The sequence below is a fragment of the Conger conger genome, chromosome 14, assembly GCF_963514075.1.
Source record: "Conger conger chromosome 14, fConCon1.1, whole genome shotgun sequence".
Lineage (NCBI taxonomy): Eukaryota > Metazoa > Chordata > Actinopteri > Anguilliformes > Congridae > Conger > Conger conger.
The window spans coordinates 25,026,602-25,043,310 of NC_083773.1; the positions used below are offsets into that span (position 1 = coordinate 25,026,602).

Below are 16,709 nucleotides of genomic sequence, written 5' to 3' on the forward strand. Positions count from 1 at the left end.
ACTGTAAGTAGTATGTTTTTATATTCAAGGTAATTAAAATCTCGTTTGCAGGAGTAAATGGTTGCCAAATGATCACGACCAATTCAGGTTTAAAGCTCATATCAACAGAAGATCATTTTATTATGTATTAATCCTATTCTACACGATACACGAATATAGTTCATGAACGTTGCCACAAGAGGGCGAAAAACACCGTTTTTAGTTTGGAACGCGAACACGTGTCGGGCAATTGATGATAGGCTACCTAATATTCTGCTACCATCCCTTCTCATGTAAATCTTAACACTACTATCCCGTAATTAAAACATTTTTATCTTTGCTCCATTCAAAAGCAGGTTACTTTACAACTCTTGTCCCAGTCTGTACGCTGTTAATCTTTTTCATGAGGCATATCGATGACTGACACCTGTAGGCTAGACCATGACAATTACGCCGCTAAAAAGGGGATTAATGATATAGCACTTTTCTGTTATTAAACACTTTGATCTCAACCAGATCGCGTTGGAACCTATCATTCAGTATTGTGCTCCACACGCGTTTCCTGCAATACTTAAATCCTTTTGCCCGCATAGTGCTGTAGCCTCGGCCATGGATTAGGATAGAGCTTGAGAACGGATTTACGATATCCGATTGACGCTCGTTGCCGTTTTACTCGGTCCTGGTTAACTTCCAGGCAAAGCTCACCGTCCTATGAAAGCTTTAATTGACCATTTGAAAGCGCTAATGTGGACGCTAGTTGGGCTCAGTCACTACTGACTGAACTGACTGTTCTTTTTTAAATAAAATCGCAGCAACTGGAATGATATTCAAACAGGATTTTACGCACGACAAGGACCGAGGCCTATCTGCGAAATAAGAACATGGACGCTCGCCTGCAACATGTGGATTATCTGGAAGACGTTCGGACTAATAATAAATCAGGTGGGGATTCGGCAGGTCTTGTAACCGTTGATATAATGTGCAATGCCACGAAAGTTCCATTGATCACCCTTCTCTTTATGCGACTAAAATTTCTTAACTAGAGGTGTGCTGTTCACCTGAGCTAAAATAAGAACCGTTTTTGGATTGTACAGTATTTGTGGATGTTTAATCTATTGGTCTTCACTCCAGTCGTCCTGGAACTATCTCATTGGCAAACTTGTGCTGCGTCCCAGAAGTATAAACTTTTCTTTTGTGAAAACCAGTCCGTGTATTTATGTTCTCGACAAAATTTCCAAGCGAAGGAGAAGGGTAACCTGTCTTTGGTTTGGGGCAAATATGCTACGTTTGTGACACCTTGTGACACCGTAAGCTTTTTACATGGAGAAAAAAACTGACAGGACTAAAACAATCAGATCAGAGATGACTGCATCTCCTACATCGATGCTGTCGTTTCCGATTATGAGTCCATGTTCCCCAGTCATGGGGCAGACCACCCCCGAAAGGCGGTCCTCCTCCCCGTTCAGGTCTCCTACTCCAGTGCTGATGACGTCTCCGAAACTCTGGCAGAAGTCGGCAGTGTCCCTGCTTGCGGAGGAGTTTTTCTGGATTGGCGGCAGCATTGTTGCCACACCTAAATGGAGAATGGGGCAAATGGGTAAGATGATGGTGGATACAATAATGTTTACATTCGGTCTTTGGTTTGAAAATCCAATTAACCCCTCTAATCAGGTATTAAGCAAGGGCATTGTAAAGGCAGCGTGTTTTCACCAGACCATAGCTTGCCACAAATAAGCCACGTTTTACATTGCGGATAATTCCTTTTCCCAAATCTTTCATTTTATAAGTCTCTACATTTAACATTTTAGTCATTTGGCAGAAGCTTTTAATCCACAGCGATTTACAAGTGCATAGGTTCTTCCACAGGTTAAAAGCATCAAATCCATAACTAGTAAAATACGCATGAAGAGCTGTTCTAAACAAAAAGACAGCCATCTTAAGTGCAAAGTGTTCTACTGACAGTTCTGATACCAGGTAACATGAAATCACCCATATCTCGTAATTATGAACTGTGTTTATGTGTTTTTACTTTTCTTCTTTAATTTATTGCTTGTGTACCACAGGGGAAAACCCCACAACTGATGTTAAAGCTCAGCTTTGAATTGGGTCAAAGGCCAGAGTTTACAGGCTGATAGTACAAACACACTTCATGTCCACCTTACTCCACTAAGCAGGAGACATATTGCGCGTGGCACGGTATAACTAATGCCTCTGCCTCTACCGCACCGAAAGTTTGTAATTTTCCACAGATGAGACTCACGCCTTTACAAACAAACATTAGCCTCTCTGTCCTTTATATACACTGATAAGTAAGATGTAACTTATCGCAGCCACATGATAATAAAAATAATAAAAATAATAATAATAATGATTCTCTTTAAACCGATAACGAGTGCATATTCCAACCAAAAAACACGGTAGTTGTACGCTACTTAATAAAAATTAAAAATGTCTTTGTATTTATTATGCAAGGACAAACTGAACAATTGCTATGAAATTGGCTCAGAATGTTATTATATGTTTATATCAGCATAACAGCTTATTGCAGCTAATGCAGTATGTCCTTCCAACTGAATGGCAAACTTTGGCACAGTCACGGTGATATTGTTAACAAATTGGCTGACCTGCTGACTTTTACATTAAGCCCTCAACCAAAAAACTGCTGACTGCTGACCAAGGATCCATTAGTGCTTCTCAAAAAATACTGTAATCCCAGACTGCTCTTCCACCTTCAGAGGCTGAGTGCATTGTGTGGGAATTTGACAGTGTAGAAATAAAAACATTCAATGAAAACCCCTTTCTATAACATTTTAGCAACATGTAAAATATGAAGCTGATTTACTGTAATTGAAAAACAAACTTGATCAGACATGCAGATTTAAAGTAGTGTCATTATCAATGCAGTTCTCTTTGAATTTAGAGCAAGGAGAAACATTTTAAAGTAATCTATTTTATGTTCAATGACTGCTTCTGTCAGAGGGTTGACTTCATATAGACCCTGTAACAGCCTATGTTACAAAAACTGTCACTTTGAGTGAGAATGATTTTTTTTTATATTGATAAAAACAGTAAATAAATACACATTCAGGTTAATCAAGCGCAATTAAAACAATATTCATTTTCCTTTTTCATTATTGTAACGCATCTCTTTGATAATAGAGAGATTATACATGTAAAAATATATGTAATTTATCGGCTCTTTCCAATGATACGACTTGGCAGGTTTGATTTAAGCATGAATATGCTTTATTATTATTATTATTATTATTATTATTATTATTATTATTATTCCTTGTAGAAAATGATTTTTAACAGTGCTATATCCATTGGCTGAATGGGATGGGTTGCTCATTGGCTAATGTCCTCGCGCTGTCCCCTGGCCTGGTGGCAGTGGAGAGGTGCATCCTCTCCATGCAGGCTGGCACTCGGATGGTGAAGCTCCGCGGCTCCTCCAGGTGTCTCTCGCGCTACTATTACCTGGACGAACACAAGTCCTGTGTCCGCTGGCGGCCCTCCAGGAAGCATGAGAGGGCAAAGAGTGAGTACTTTCTGTGCCCTGCGGTTACCTGTGCCCGGCCCAATTAAAGAATGAATGATATTTCTGTGATGGACATTAGAGAATTCTGAATCAGGTGAATAAATACATTTTTCAAGTGAAGCGGGTAGCAACAACAATGAGACAGTTGGTATACATTGGTAGAATACAGTATAGGAATATAGACCTGGAATTCTAACAGAAAAATCCCAATGAAGTGTGTATGTCCTCTCAGCCATTACTGTGAGGGCAGTTAGAGGTTTCAGGCTGCTCCGGAGATTGTATATAGGGCTTTTTTATGGGGCTACTCATTGCTAAGCAGCCTGTCTCTTTTAAGTACTCAATTGTTCATTGGTGCACATTTGTGATGAGACTGAATATTTACTTGATTTGACAATGAGATCACAAATCCGTAGCTTCTGTGGTTAGAATTGTTCCTTTTTTACTTTCAGGAATTTTAATTCGGCACTACACTATCTTTCATGTTTATGCATTTTCCCTCTTTAGTTACGATAGATTCTATCCGTGAAGTTTGTGAGGGCAAGCAGTCGGAGATCTTCCAGCGCTACGCAGACCGCAACTTTGACCCCAACCGCTGCTTCACCATCTACTACGGCGCCCACATGCAGTCGCTGGACCTAGTAACCGGCACCGGGGAGGAGGCCCGCACCTGGATTACTGGCCTCAAGTACCTGATGGCCGGCATTAGTGATGAGGACAGCCTGGCTAAGAGACAGCGCACTCGAGACCAATATCCTTTCTGCTGCAGCTGGAGGCAGGGAATCTGTGAGACCACTGGTTCCCAAACCTCTCCTTGAGTACCCCCAGCTGGTGCAGGTAATTAATGTGTTCCATCTCAAACACACCTGATACAAATAATCAAGGAGTCGTTGTAGCATGTGTCCTTGAGGAGGAACACATGAAATACCTGGACTAGCTGGGGGTACCCAAGGAGTGGTTTGAGAACCATTGTGCTCGGGTATCACTTGGAGCCATGCAAGCTCGCACAGCAAAAAAAAAAGAAGAAAAAACTCTTCACTGTGATCCAGGTCAAAATCATAAGCTATGTGTAATCAATCAGAAAGTGGTGTCCAAGTCAATGCCTGAAGGCCAAGTATGGGTGCCAGGTAAAATTATGTCTACTGTTTTTGTATGGGGTCTGCTGTAAGCCACAGACCATGATTCGGCAATGGATCGTAAATATTGTTGTTGACTGATAAAAAAATTAATACAGTTCATATGTGTTTTATTACCTTAATTTCTTCTAGGTCTTCTAGGTCTGCATAACTAGCGCAGACTGCTATTTCCATAACTAGCTCATTTCCCTCTCCTTGTATTTCTCCCTTAACCCTTATGTCATGTGGCTGAAGCAGACATTCACAGAGGCAGACAAAAATGGTGATGGCTGTCTGAGTATTGGAGAAGTCCTTCAGCTTCTCCACAAGCTGAACGTGAACCTTCCCAGACAGAGAGTCAAGCAGATGTTCAAGGTGCTCTCATCAGGATTTTGAACAGTCTTAATTATATTAATTATTATGCATGTTTGCATTAATTTATATACTGGAGTATATATTTACAAGTGACTCCAGTTTTTAAAATGCTAAGGTAGTCAGCAAACACCAGGACATATAATGGCGCATCAGAAAAAGGTACATCAGAATCAGTTGTACTATTTTAACGACATTGACTCCAGTATTCAGCCAGCATTTGTCCTTAAAAAGTTTTATTTTAATTTTTCACAGTTTGGTGAGTTCAGCATTTCTCACTAGAAAGATCTCACCAAATGGAGCTTGCATGGAAAGGTGTGACACTTGCATTCACTTATAAGTTCCTCTACCTTTTCCAGGAAGCTGACACAGATGACAACCAAGGCACACTGGCTTTCGAGGAGTTCTGCACCTTCTACAAAACCATGTCCACACGCCGTGATCTGTACCTTCTTATGCTCACTTATAGCAACCACAAGGACTACATGGACACAGACGACCTGATCCGCTTCCTTAAGATCGAACAGAAGGTCAGATTGTACAGGCACATATTGAAGGTTAGGTGTGCAAGGGGCATAAGTGACATTCTGGGCCAAAAGAGTATTGTCGATTATCCAAAGAAAGCTCTTGATGAGATCTATCTATTGGGAAAATATATGATGCCTTAACTACATTGAAATAAGGGGTAAAAACCTAAAGACTCATCCTAAAAACCTTAGTTCAGTCAAACATTTGTTTTGGCTCACCTGTAAAATTTGGAAAATGGCACTTACGCACCAAACCCCCGTTTGGTGCGTGTGCCAATTTACACTGATCGTCTTTCTGCAGCTTATCATTTCTTAAATGTTGGTAGCGTTTTAAAATATGTGTGCTGTATTTGTTGAGTGAAATATACTTCTTGTGTAATGTTGATATACATACTGTGTAATAGTTACAGTGAAAATACCCAACCTTCAGTATATTCTGCAACATACAGTATCTGCAGTGTGTCTGATCTATCTATAGATATATTATACAATAGATAATATAGGCAATAATACAAAAATAATGTTAAATATTATTTTGACTAACTGTAAGAAGTTGTTTGATACTTCAGACTACTTCACATTCTGGGTTACTTTTATTTGTTTTTAATCTGTGTTAATTAATTCATTTTTTGTCTTTTGCAGATGATCCATGTGACAAGAGAGCATTGCCTGGAAATTGTGAGCAAGTTTGAGCCGTGTCCTGAAAACCAGGATCTGCAGGTCATTGGCATTGATGGTGAGACACTCTATGTCTGCAGCACTTCAGACATTTCAGCACTTCAGCCCTGCACCAGGTCAGGCATTAAACAATCTGCTGCTGAAGCTGGTTCTGTTGGAAATGTCCTGATTTCTCAAGTGGCTCAGTTGTCAAAGCCCAAGCCCTATTGCCATGATATTGCAGGTGTGAGCGTTGGCTATGTCATGAGAGGATTATGGCCAATACTCAATATAGTTGTTTATTTCCTGTCAGGGTCATTTCAGTTGACCAGTTTCCACAGATATCTTCAGCAATAGTTCTTCCTAACAATATGCACATACAGGCTACCAGTTGTCATCAGTGTGAAATTTGTCACACCTCCTTGGATCTGTCTCTCCTCTCGCATTGTGTCACCTGTATTGTGCACTATTGTCACTGGATTTTCAGAACAATACCCAAAAAACCAGAAGGAGAAAATAATAGTGTAATTATAATTTATATACAAAAAAACCCCCCAAAGGGTAGTGTTGTTGAGATGTGTGGTCAGGGGGGTAAGGTAGGCACAGGGCATTGCTTCTTTCATTGTGTCACCTGATGTGATTGAAGATATTACAGTGATGATAGACAAACAAATGACATTAAATATATCTCATTGGAATAAATCGGAGGTGAAAATTGTTCCTCCCCAAATAAATTAAGGAAGTTTGTTGTCCTTCCCAGGCTTTACCAACTACATGCGGGGTCCTGCTGGAGACATCTTCAACCCGGAGCATTACGAGGTGAATCAGGATATGACCCAGCCTCTCACCAACTACTTCATCAATTCCTCTCACAACACCTACCTGACGGGCGATCAGCTGCTGTCCCAATCCAGGGTGGATATGTACGCTTATGTACTGCAGGCTGGCTGCCGCTGTGTGGAAGGTCAGACCCCCCATCATTACATTGCATTAATTACATTAATGGCATTTGGCAGACGCTCTTATCCAGAGTGACGTACAGTTGTTTAGACTAAGCAGGAGACAATCCTCCCCTGAAGCAATGCAGGGTTAAGGGCCTTGTTCAAGGGCCCAACGGCTGTGCAGATCCTATTGTGGCTACTCCGGGGCATTTGACAATGGCATTTGGCAGACGCTCTTGGGTGGGTTGGGTTTGAAGGGCAGTAGTTTGTTTTATTAATGTTAAATATCCTTGAATACTCCTATAACACAATTACTTTTGGCTGTTGTGACAATCAACATTTATAGTATGTTAACATTTTTATTTAATGTACTGTATGTTAGAGTATATTCATACATGTTAGCTTTATTGATTAGAAATTCAGACAATGAGGGAATTGCACTGCTTTTTCATGTGGAGAAATGTATTTCTTTGGGAGATGAAAAAACTGATTTGGCTTTCTTCTTCTCTGTTTCCAGTTGACTGCTGGGATGGTCAGGATGGAGAGCCAATCGTACGCCATGGCTATACACTGACTTCAAAAATTTTCTTCAAAGATGTCATAGAAACAATCAACAAATATGCATTTTCCAAAAGCCAGTAGGTTTAGCCCACCCAAAGTTTTATTGCTGGTTTCCTGTAACAAATATAAAGGCTTTATACTGCAATTGTATCAATAAAAAGAGATATACAGACTTTAGCTTTTCATGTTGTATATAACAGTGAAGTACAGCATTGTCTCTTGCAGAACAGAAAAAAGTGATCCATGAGTAAATACTGATATGAAAAATCTAGCACTGCTTAAACTGAATAGCAATAAGATGACTTTTACGTATATAATACACTTAAGTGCACAAATAAGCATGATTCTGACAATATAAGGATTTAACAGGCTGTTTTATATTAATTGAATGCAACATAACCTAATCTTCTGTATCATCAAAAACACTTTTTTTTAAAATATTTGTGATACAGGATCTTGTAATGACATCTTGTAATATTCTTTAATCTCCATGGCAACCTTTATAGTTTCAATATTTCTATATTGTAACATGACATTTCCAATTCGCTTGGAATGAATTGTTTACTTTGTTAAGGGCTTCCATATATTGCATGTTTTCCTAGATACCCTGTGATTCTGTCTATTGAGAACCATTGCACAGTGCCACAACAGAAGAAGATGGCTCAGTATCTGCTGGAAGTGCTTGAAGACAAGCTGGATCTGTCCTCCATAAATATGAATGAATGCAGACGTCTGCCCTCCCCAGAGATGCTAAAAGGGAAAATCCTGGTTAAGGTAGACAGTGTGGCTGTGAAACAGTGCAAATAAGGCTAAAGGTGTACAGTATACATGTCAGTAGTGCTGTGGAAAGTCCAAGGCTGAAATTACTTTCACCACCGGGGCACAGTTATAAATAAACAAACTTTCTCAGGGGTCACTCAGCCGCTTTGAATTATTCTAAAAAGCTTTACTGTATTGCTGTTATAAACACAGATTTCATACCATGAATATTATAATAATTATTACATACATAGTAATTATGACATATATGTACATAGTGCTTTTACAGTGAGGGAGAGAAAATAGTCTGAAACGGCACTAGAATATGTAACATCCATCTGGATATTACCAGGCTGCCCTACAGCCTTTTTACTGTGCCATATGTAATGTTTTACAGGGGAAGAAGCTCCCTGCGAACATTGATGTGAATGCGGAGGAAGGGGATGTGTCTGATGAAGACAGTGGTGAAGAGACTGAAGATGAAAACAAGGCGACGAGTGCAAATGTAAGTGTGTGCTCGACCCCTCTATCAATAAACTGAACAAAATGCATGTCATGGTGCATTTCTGTCACTGCAATGTCACAAATAACTGAACAGAGTATGTTTGTAGAAGGAATTTAAAACACTGTAACTTCAAAATTATTGATGCACCATGTTACCTCATTCATATTAGTTACAGCTTGAATGCTACATTGACAGTAATTTTTTTTTTAATCTAGCATGGTTGACAATGCTAAAAAGGTACTAAAAAGTAATCAGAAGTAGTAATACTTTTGTTTTATTACTGATTATTAAACTCCAGCAAGCTGTCACAATGTGTATATACACAGTGCACAGTGTTTATTTTTGACATAATATTGTCTTAAGTGTGATGATATAATTTGATGAAAATAAACTTTACCTTATAATCTTGTGAAGGTCTCGAACAGAAACAGAATTAGTGGTCTGCTTATTATTGGAGCATTCATACCTGTTCACAACAAACAGCTCACTAAAATCTTGAGCACCCTTGACTGTCTTGTTCATGTTCTTATTCTTTGGCGATGAAGTACTTCTGCCCTTCAGAAACAGCATGTGGTCACTCTCTCCTCCTCTGTGTTGAGTGTGCCGGTTGACAGTGGAAGCTGTGCTTTTATTTCAGTGTAAGCGTGAGGATGGCACTGACAGCCCGAACGAGGCCAACCCCGGCACCAACAAGCACCTGAACAGATCCCTCATGGGGAGCTTCAAACGCAAGGTCATTCCCCCTCCGTAAGCATCTTCCCTTAAACACCTCTCACCCTCCGCTCATGTCCTCTCCACAGCCTCGTTGTCTAAATAATGTCCCCTCTTTATCCCCCCTCTGTGACCTTCACCCTTCTATTCCTCTGCTACTATTCTTCCTACCTACGCGTGAACAAGTCCACCCTCTGTGACCTGGCCCACTCCTCAAAGCACATTACCGCTCTGTTATGAGAAGTCCAGCCTGTATGATGCTGTGATTGTCTCAGATGATGTCACATTGGAAAGCTTTGGGCTTGCAGTGAAGGCCGTTGCTCTTTTTTTTTCTTTAAAGAGAAGGCGAGTGAAACTGAAGAAGGGATCCAGCCTTGAGGACACTGACACGGATCAGGAGAGCTCCTCTGCTGCCCCCAGAGTAGCTGTGGTGCATTACAGGTACTGATAAATCTGCACATCTTGGGCTGTTTAATGTTTACTCAGCCTCTATGGCTGTTTAATGTTTACTCAGCCTCTATTTATCTCTACTAAATTATTAAAAATTTAAATAAAATTTTTTATAATAATTATGGCATTGGCATTTTTTAATTTTTTTAAATACATTTAACGTATTTCCTTTCTTTTCATTCTGAATGCCCTGAAATATTTGCAACAATTGTTGCAAATCTCTCTGTGAATATCATTCTTTAAATTAATCTAACTATGAACATGTTGAACTGCTGCTTGACTCATACACATCTTCTCTCTCATGGTCCCAACAGGAGGAGGAGGACCATGAGGCTTGCTCGAGCTCTCTCTGACCTGGTCAAGTACACTAAATCTGTTCGTGTCCATGACATTGAGACACAAGGTGAGGTTCATTTCACTGGTCATGGATCTCTCAGTCCTGTCCAATCGAGGACAGTAAAATAGGGTTATGGACAACATGTTGTCTCTTTTTCACACAGTAACCAGAAAAGAGCTCTCCATCAATCATGGAGTATATTGGTCGCAGTAAATGGAATAACTTCAACTGTAAATGATACTTTCTGTGGGGCTATACTGCCTAGATACAACTAAGGGCCCCTGTAAAGTATAGCTAGAACATAGCCATCACTCACTCTAGCCATCGTCCTGTTTCTTATTAAAACATACTCTGTGACTGGTCTAGCTCCTCTCTGATTTTCCAAGAGGAAAGGGACAACCTTTCAGCCTTTTTTATTCTCCCAGATCCATTCTTCATACTTCATGATTGAAATTCATTATTATCAGCCCTTTAGGTGAAAGACAGAGGTGGTGCGTAGGTCTCTAAAGTTCAATAGCTATGTTAGTAGTTAATACTAGCGTACATCCCCAGCATTTTGGTGTGCTCTCAGAACACTGCAGTGTTTTTAGGCTGAGGGGATGTGGCTACATTCACTAACCTGTGAGTTGTGTGTGCATGTGTATTCTTTGTGCCACAGCGGCAACATGCAGCTGGCAGGTATCATCACTCAGTGAGACCAAGGTCAATCAGATCATGCAACTGAAGCCAGCTCAATTTGTTCGCTTCAACCAGAGGCAACTTCTGCGTGTCTACCCTTCTTCCTACCGCGTGGACTCCAGCAACTACAACCCCCAGCCTTTCTGGAACTCTGGCTGCCATCTGGGTAGTAGAGTTACTCACAGTATACGCTGGACTGGATTTTCAGCTCAATAAATTTGATATTATATTTGTTTGCGATCCAAGTGTTCCAATTTGCTTGCTTGATATTAATTATCATAAATGGGGTGTGGTTACAGACTGCATATGATTTGTCAGTGCAGATTATAATCTACTAAAACTACTCATTTTCAAGTTGAAATCTCAGTCCATATAACTATTTTGAGGAAAAAATGATTCCATCATTGCTGAATAAATCTTGTTTATTGTCAACTTCTGTTAAGCAGCCTAACATGAATGGAATTTTTATTGTTTATTGAATCATAATATGTGCTAGTGTGATGCTGCAAATGGATCCCCTTCCAAATTTGTTTCCTGGGCTCACAAAATTACCTTTTTGACTGTTTTATGGCTGATTATTTTTTTCCCCCATCAGTTGCCTTAAACTACCAATCAGAAGGCCGGGTTCTGCAGCTCAACCGAGCCAAATTCTCCAGCAATGGCAACTGTGGGTACATTCTGAAACCCAAGTGCATGTGTAAAGGTGAGAACCAATTGCTTTTACTAGTGCCAGCACCTACCATGTTAGGAGCTACTACTGATGTAACTTCTGAACATGACAGAGTTATGAATGAGGTTCTACTATAGACTTTCTTTTCTTTAGATATAAAAAATATATATATAGCCAGCATGTCTACATCAGTGGCTTTGGCCTTGATCTGGCTTTGGCCTCTTTTGCACACTGATTGCCTTTTTTTTTCTTTTTTCTTTATATTAAACACACATGATTTTTCTGCCTAATTTTTTTTTTTAAATCACAGTTTAATGTGTAATGTATATCTTGATATTGATATGGCGTAATTGCTTTTGGCAATTTATTACCATTACCAGTCAGTCTACAGTGCGGATTATCTGGGTTTCTACAGTACAGTGATGTTGCAGAGCGAGATTTGTGTGAGCTTTTTCCTTTGCTTTTAAAGCACATGTATTATGCCTATTTAGTATTTTTTGGTTGACTAACTTTTAATTTCATGCAAGGCATAAAAAGTGTGAATCAGCCTTACAATTATGGTGATTGACGTGTTGTCTCTTGAAGGTGCCTTTAACCCCATGTTGGAGGACTCGTGGCCTGTCCAGGGGAAGACACAATTGGTACTGAAGATAATCAGTGGCCAGCAGCTGCCTAAGCCAAAAGGCTCCATGCTGGGTGATCGAGGAGAGGTGAGAACCCCACTTTTAAGGCTAAAAAACACATCTGTATTCTGTGTTGCTGCAAAGCATTAAGTTTATATTTCCATCCATCTCATTTTGACCAAATTCAATCTTTCAGAAATAGAAATAGAAATAGAATAGAATACAATTTACTTTTCTCACTCAGCCTACATAATCCAGTCAAATTCTTCAAACATTAAAGGTCAGACATTGATTTTACTGTATGCCGTATTATCCTTACTTTCTTAGTGATCCAACTGACAAATTTTTTGCTGTTAATATTGTTATGAATCATATTCCGATGTACTGCCAATCATATTACACTGTGTGATATGCTATGGGGTTTGGAGGGGGGGACGACTATGTAACCACAAGGTGTTGTCTGTTATGTAGATCATTGATCCCTATGTGGAGGTGGAGATTATCGGCATTCCGGTTGACTGCTGCAAGGACCAGACACGGGTTGTGGATGACAATGGTAAGCACCAGAGTATTAATGGGTGGGGTGGAGAAATTGAATTGAAGTGTTGCAAAGCACTGTGTTTGAACAGATAATAAAAGTCATATAATAGTCATATAATTATAATAATATAAAAAAGTCATAATACTAATAACAATAGTCACAATAATTAGTACTAATAGTAGTCATAATAATAATAATATTATAATAATATTATGACTGTTATAATGCGCAGCATAGTGGTTAAGGTACATGACTGGGACCCGCAAGGTCAGTGATTCGATCCCCAGTGTAGCCACAATAATAAGATCCACACAGCCGTTGGGCCCTTGAGCAAGGCCCTTAACCCTGCATTGCTCCAGGGGAGGACTGTCTCCTGCTTAGTCTAATCAACTGTAAGTCGCTTTGGCCAAATGACATGTAATGTAATAATATACAATAATTATAGTGACTATTATTATGACTTATTAACACTACTTATTAATGGATGTATGAATCATGCAAAACACAAATGTTTTTTTTTGTATTTATTGTATTTTCTGCACAATACAAAATGTTTGTGCTTTGAGTGATTCATACATCCATATATTTTCTTCAATTGTTAATTTTTTTTTCTTTTCCAATTTGGCTCAATGACCAAATAAAGTTCTTAAAACCTTTCTCTCTCTCTTGGTTCCCCTCTGTGTCAGGATTCAATCCCATGTGGGAGGAAACTCTGGTCTTCACCGTCCACATGCCCCAGATTGCGCTGGTGCGCTTCCTGGTGTGGGATCATGACCCCATTGGCCGAGACTTCATTGGACAGAGGACCATCGCCTTCACTAGCATGCTGCCAGGTACCTGGCCCCCTACGTTCACTCCATACCACACATCAGGGTTCATGAAAGCAGTGACAGTCAAATCAACTTTGTGCTTGTGTCCATGTCCAGTAATGCAAAAATGTTCTAATGTTACCATGCTGGGTTGTGAAGGTTTTGGGCATACTGACTTGTTAATTAATTGAGTGAATATTGCCATCATCTGAAGCACTTCTGGCATATTCATTTGCAGGTTATCGCCATGTGCATTTGGAAGGTATGGAAGAAGCTTCGGTTTTTGTTCATGTTGCTGTGAATGACATCACTGGTAAGGTAGGTATCAGTTTAGCTTCAGGGACTTGTTCATGAATTTAGACAACATAATTGTTATTATAAATCAGTGTCCAATATGCTAGCCCTGCCCTGTTAAATGAGAGTACATTATTCTAAGAAAACCAGAGAGATAAGGTTAATGCTACCAGGGTTGTGTTATGAGAATTTTAAGCATTGTTTTGATCAAGAAAATGTGGCCTTACACTATTAAAAATTCAGCACGGGCTTATGTCATGATGATAGTTGCTAATTAATAAATAAAATACCCCACTCTTAATTGTGTATTTGTCCAAGAGTACACAGTCATGCCCTGTCATCAGTAGTAATAAAACACAGGTATAAGGAGACTGTTGTAACCATTATTAAACCAGGAAAACACTACGACTAAATAAAAACAATAAATCAAAAAGGTTCCAAGAAAATTGTGAGAAATACAATTTTATTCATCTTTGGAAGATACTGAAAGATTAATGTATTGCTCCTCAAAGCAGCAGTTTGCAGACAGCTCACTCATTTTATATTGAGTTTAAATATGCATGGATTATAGTTCTAGTAAAGAAGAGAATTGAGCAAAAATATATTTAATCTACAGCTAGATTTGAAATGTACTATTAAAAGAAGTTGGATAGTGAGTTAACCTGCAGATCAATGTAGGGGGATCACAGGTACTGAGAACATGACACCTGCTTCTCTTCAATCTCAGGTGAAACCTACCGGCGGAATAAAAAGCATGTTTCACCGGAACCATAATCAGGGCACTTTGGACAGCAACACGTTGAAGCGTAAGCCTACTTTCCGGGAAAAGTTCCTGCACAGAACAGCGAGCACCCCCGCCAAGAGCCGGCGCAGAGGCAGGAGGCGGGGCCGCAAGCCCCCTATGGAGGAGAGCTCGGAGTCGGAGCCTGAGCTGGCTGGAGGCCGGCCTGACTCCACCGGGGACCTGCATGATGGACGGATCCCAGGCCGGCTGGTGCAGAGCGAGCCACTGAAACGGGCAAACAGGGTGCAGATCCAGGAGCCAGCGGAGAAAGGGCAGGGTCTCTTCACCCGCCTGTCCAACCACAGCCCCAGAAGGGCCAGTGCGGCCTCTGGCTGCATCCAGTGGGCGGTCGGCTGCAAAGGGAGTCCCAGCCAAGAGTTCCGGACACCGCACGACCCGGCACCCAGCCGGTGGGACAGAGTGACATCCGAGCCGGAACCCCGTCCAGAATCTGACAACTGTCCCCCGTCTGAGGACCGACCCCGGCCCAAACCGCTGCCCTCCCCCCGGGCCAGACGGAGCCTGGACGCCCGGCGCAGCAAACACACCGGCGACGCCCGAACCACGTGGTCCTGCAGCGTTCCCCGGAGGAGGCCCTCCTCCCCTGCTCCTCCGGTCCCAGACTGGCCGAGGCCTGGGGGCGCAGGCGTGGGCCGGAGACTGGCGAAGGCGGCGTCTGTCTCTCAGACCCCGTCTGACAGCGACTCCAGCAGTGCGGACAGCTCGGACAGCCTGGACAGCATCGGGTTTCTGCCGTCGCGCTGGCCTGACGACAGACGCCCGGCAGTGGGCACACTGCAGCGAGAGATGAGCGCCCTCTTTGATCAGAAGATGGATGAAATCCGCAGTAAATCTCCCATATTCTTCACTAGGAAGAGCTGACTGGTGCCGGACACATCCACAGAATACTGTGGATGCTCCTCAGGGACCTCCTGATGATGAATTATTATTGAACATTTCAAAACCCACCAATAGAGGGCACTCTCTACATGGTTAAAACACCAGTGTTTGTAATGTTATGCGCTAAAACCCTAGAGCAGAATTGTAGAGATGACTAACAGTCAAATGAAGAGGCCTTTCAACCTCCACATTTTTTGTGAACTTCCTGTCTGCTTAGTGTTTTTATTTACTTTTTTGGGGAAGTAAAAAAAAAAAAAAAAAAAAAGCCTTTCTGGTTATCTGTATGACACATTTAGAATATTGAGAAAATGTTTCTGGTTTACAATTGACATTTGTCATTTGTTGAACGGTTGTCTAGTAAACATTATTGTCATCCTTTTTTTTTTATTTGCCATTATAATTTTTTTGGGGTTTTTTTTTAAACATCAAAATGCTTTAATATCACGAAGCAGATGTTTGTTGAGACCAATTTTAAATTGAAAAAGAAAAACTATACTATATGTGAAAACTATACGCTAATATTATCCAGAAAACAGTCTTTATATAAGTCAATAAAGACACATTACATTACATTGCACATCAGGTGATAGCCTAACCAAAATATTGACACTTTAAATTGTGATATATAAACTAAGTGCAGAAAATCACAGATGAGTAAATATGTCAAATGTCACATTTAGTGCTGCATCAGTTCAACACTACAATCTCTGCATGCTTGCACTTGTGCTCTGCTTGGTGTGCTATGTATTTATTTTTTTATTTTTTTATTGGTACCTCCTGATATTTTACCATCAATTCAACTTCAATGATCAATTTATTTAATTTATCCATTTATTTATTTAAGGGGAAAAAAGACAGCACCCAAGCATGTAGAGGAAAAAACCCATTGTGTTATATTGAATAACAATAACAATCATGAACAATTATGACCACTCTCTGTCATATAAATTATTTTTAGTCT

The 16,709-nt window shown here is 40.4% G+C and overlaps 1 protein-coding gene across 1 annotated transcript; it reads left to right on the forward strand.

Annotated features, from left to right (window-relative positions):
• Positions 1-1,401: 1,401 nt before the first annotated feature.
• Positions 1,402-15,730, forward strand: LOC133109414 (1-phosphatidylinositol 4,5-bisphosphate phosphodiesterase eta-2-like). Its single transcript, XM_061218737.1, has 20 exons — positions 1,402-1,576; positions 3,371-3,517; positions 4,022-4,265; positions 4,875-5,004; positions 5,361-5,531; positions 6,171-6,264; positions 6,946-7,149; positions 7,644-7,764; positions 8,290-8,461; positions 8,844-8,951; positions 9,589-9,684; positions 10,003-10,103; positions 10,427-10,515; positions 11,108-11,293; positions 11,723-11,830; positions 12,383-12,507; positions 12,892-12,976; positions 13,648-13,794; positions 14,009-14,088; positions 14,792-15,730. The coding sequence occupies exons 1-20, from the start codon at positions 1,402-1,404 to the stop codon at positions 15,728-15,730; spliced, it is 3,522 nt and encodes a 1,173-aa protein (XP_061074721.1).
• Positions 15,731-16,709: the final 979 nt, after the last annotated feature.

Coding starts and splice junctions, on each gene's coding strand:
- LOC133109414 (XM_061218737.1), top strand. CDS start 1,402: ATGGGGCAGACCACCCCCGAAAGGCGGTCCTCCTCCCCGTTCAGGTCT. Junction 11,294..11,722: donor GAACTCTGGCTGCCATCTGG/GTAGTAGAGTTA, acceptor TTCCCCCATCAG/TTGCCTTAAACTACCAATCA. Junction 13,795..14,008: donor CTTCACTAGCATGCTGCCAG/GTACCTGGCCCC, acceptor ATTCATTTGCAG/GTTATCGCCATGTGCATTTG.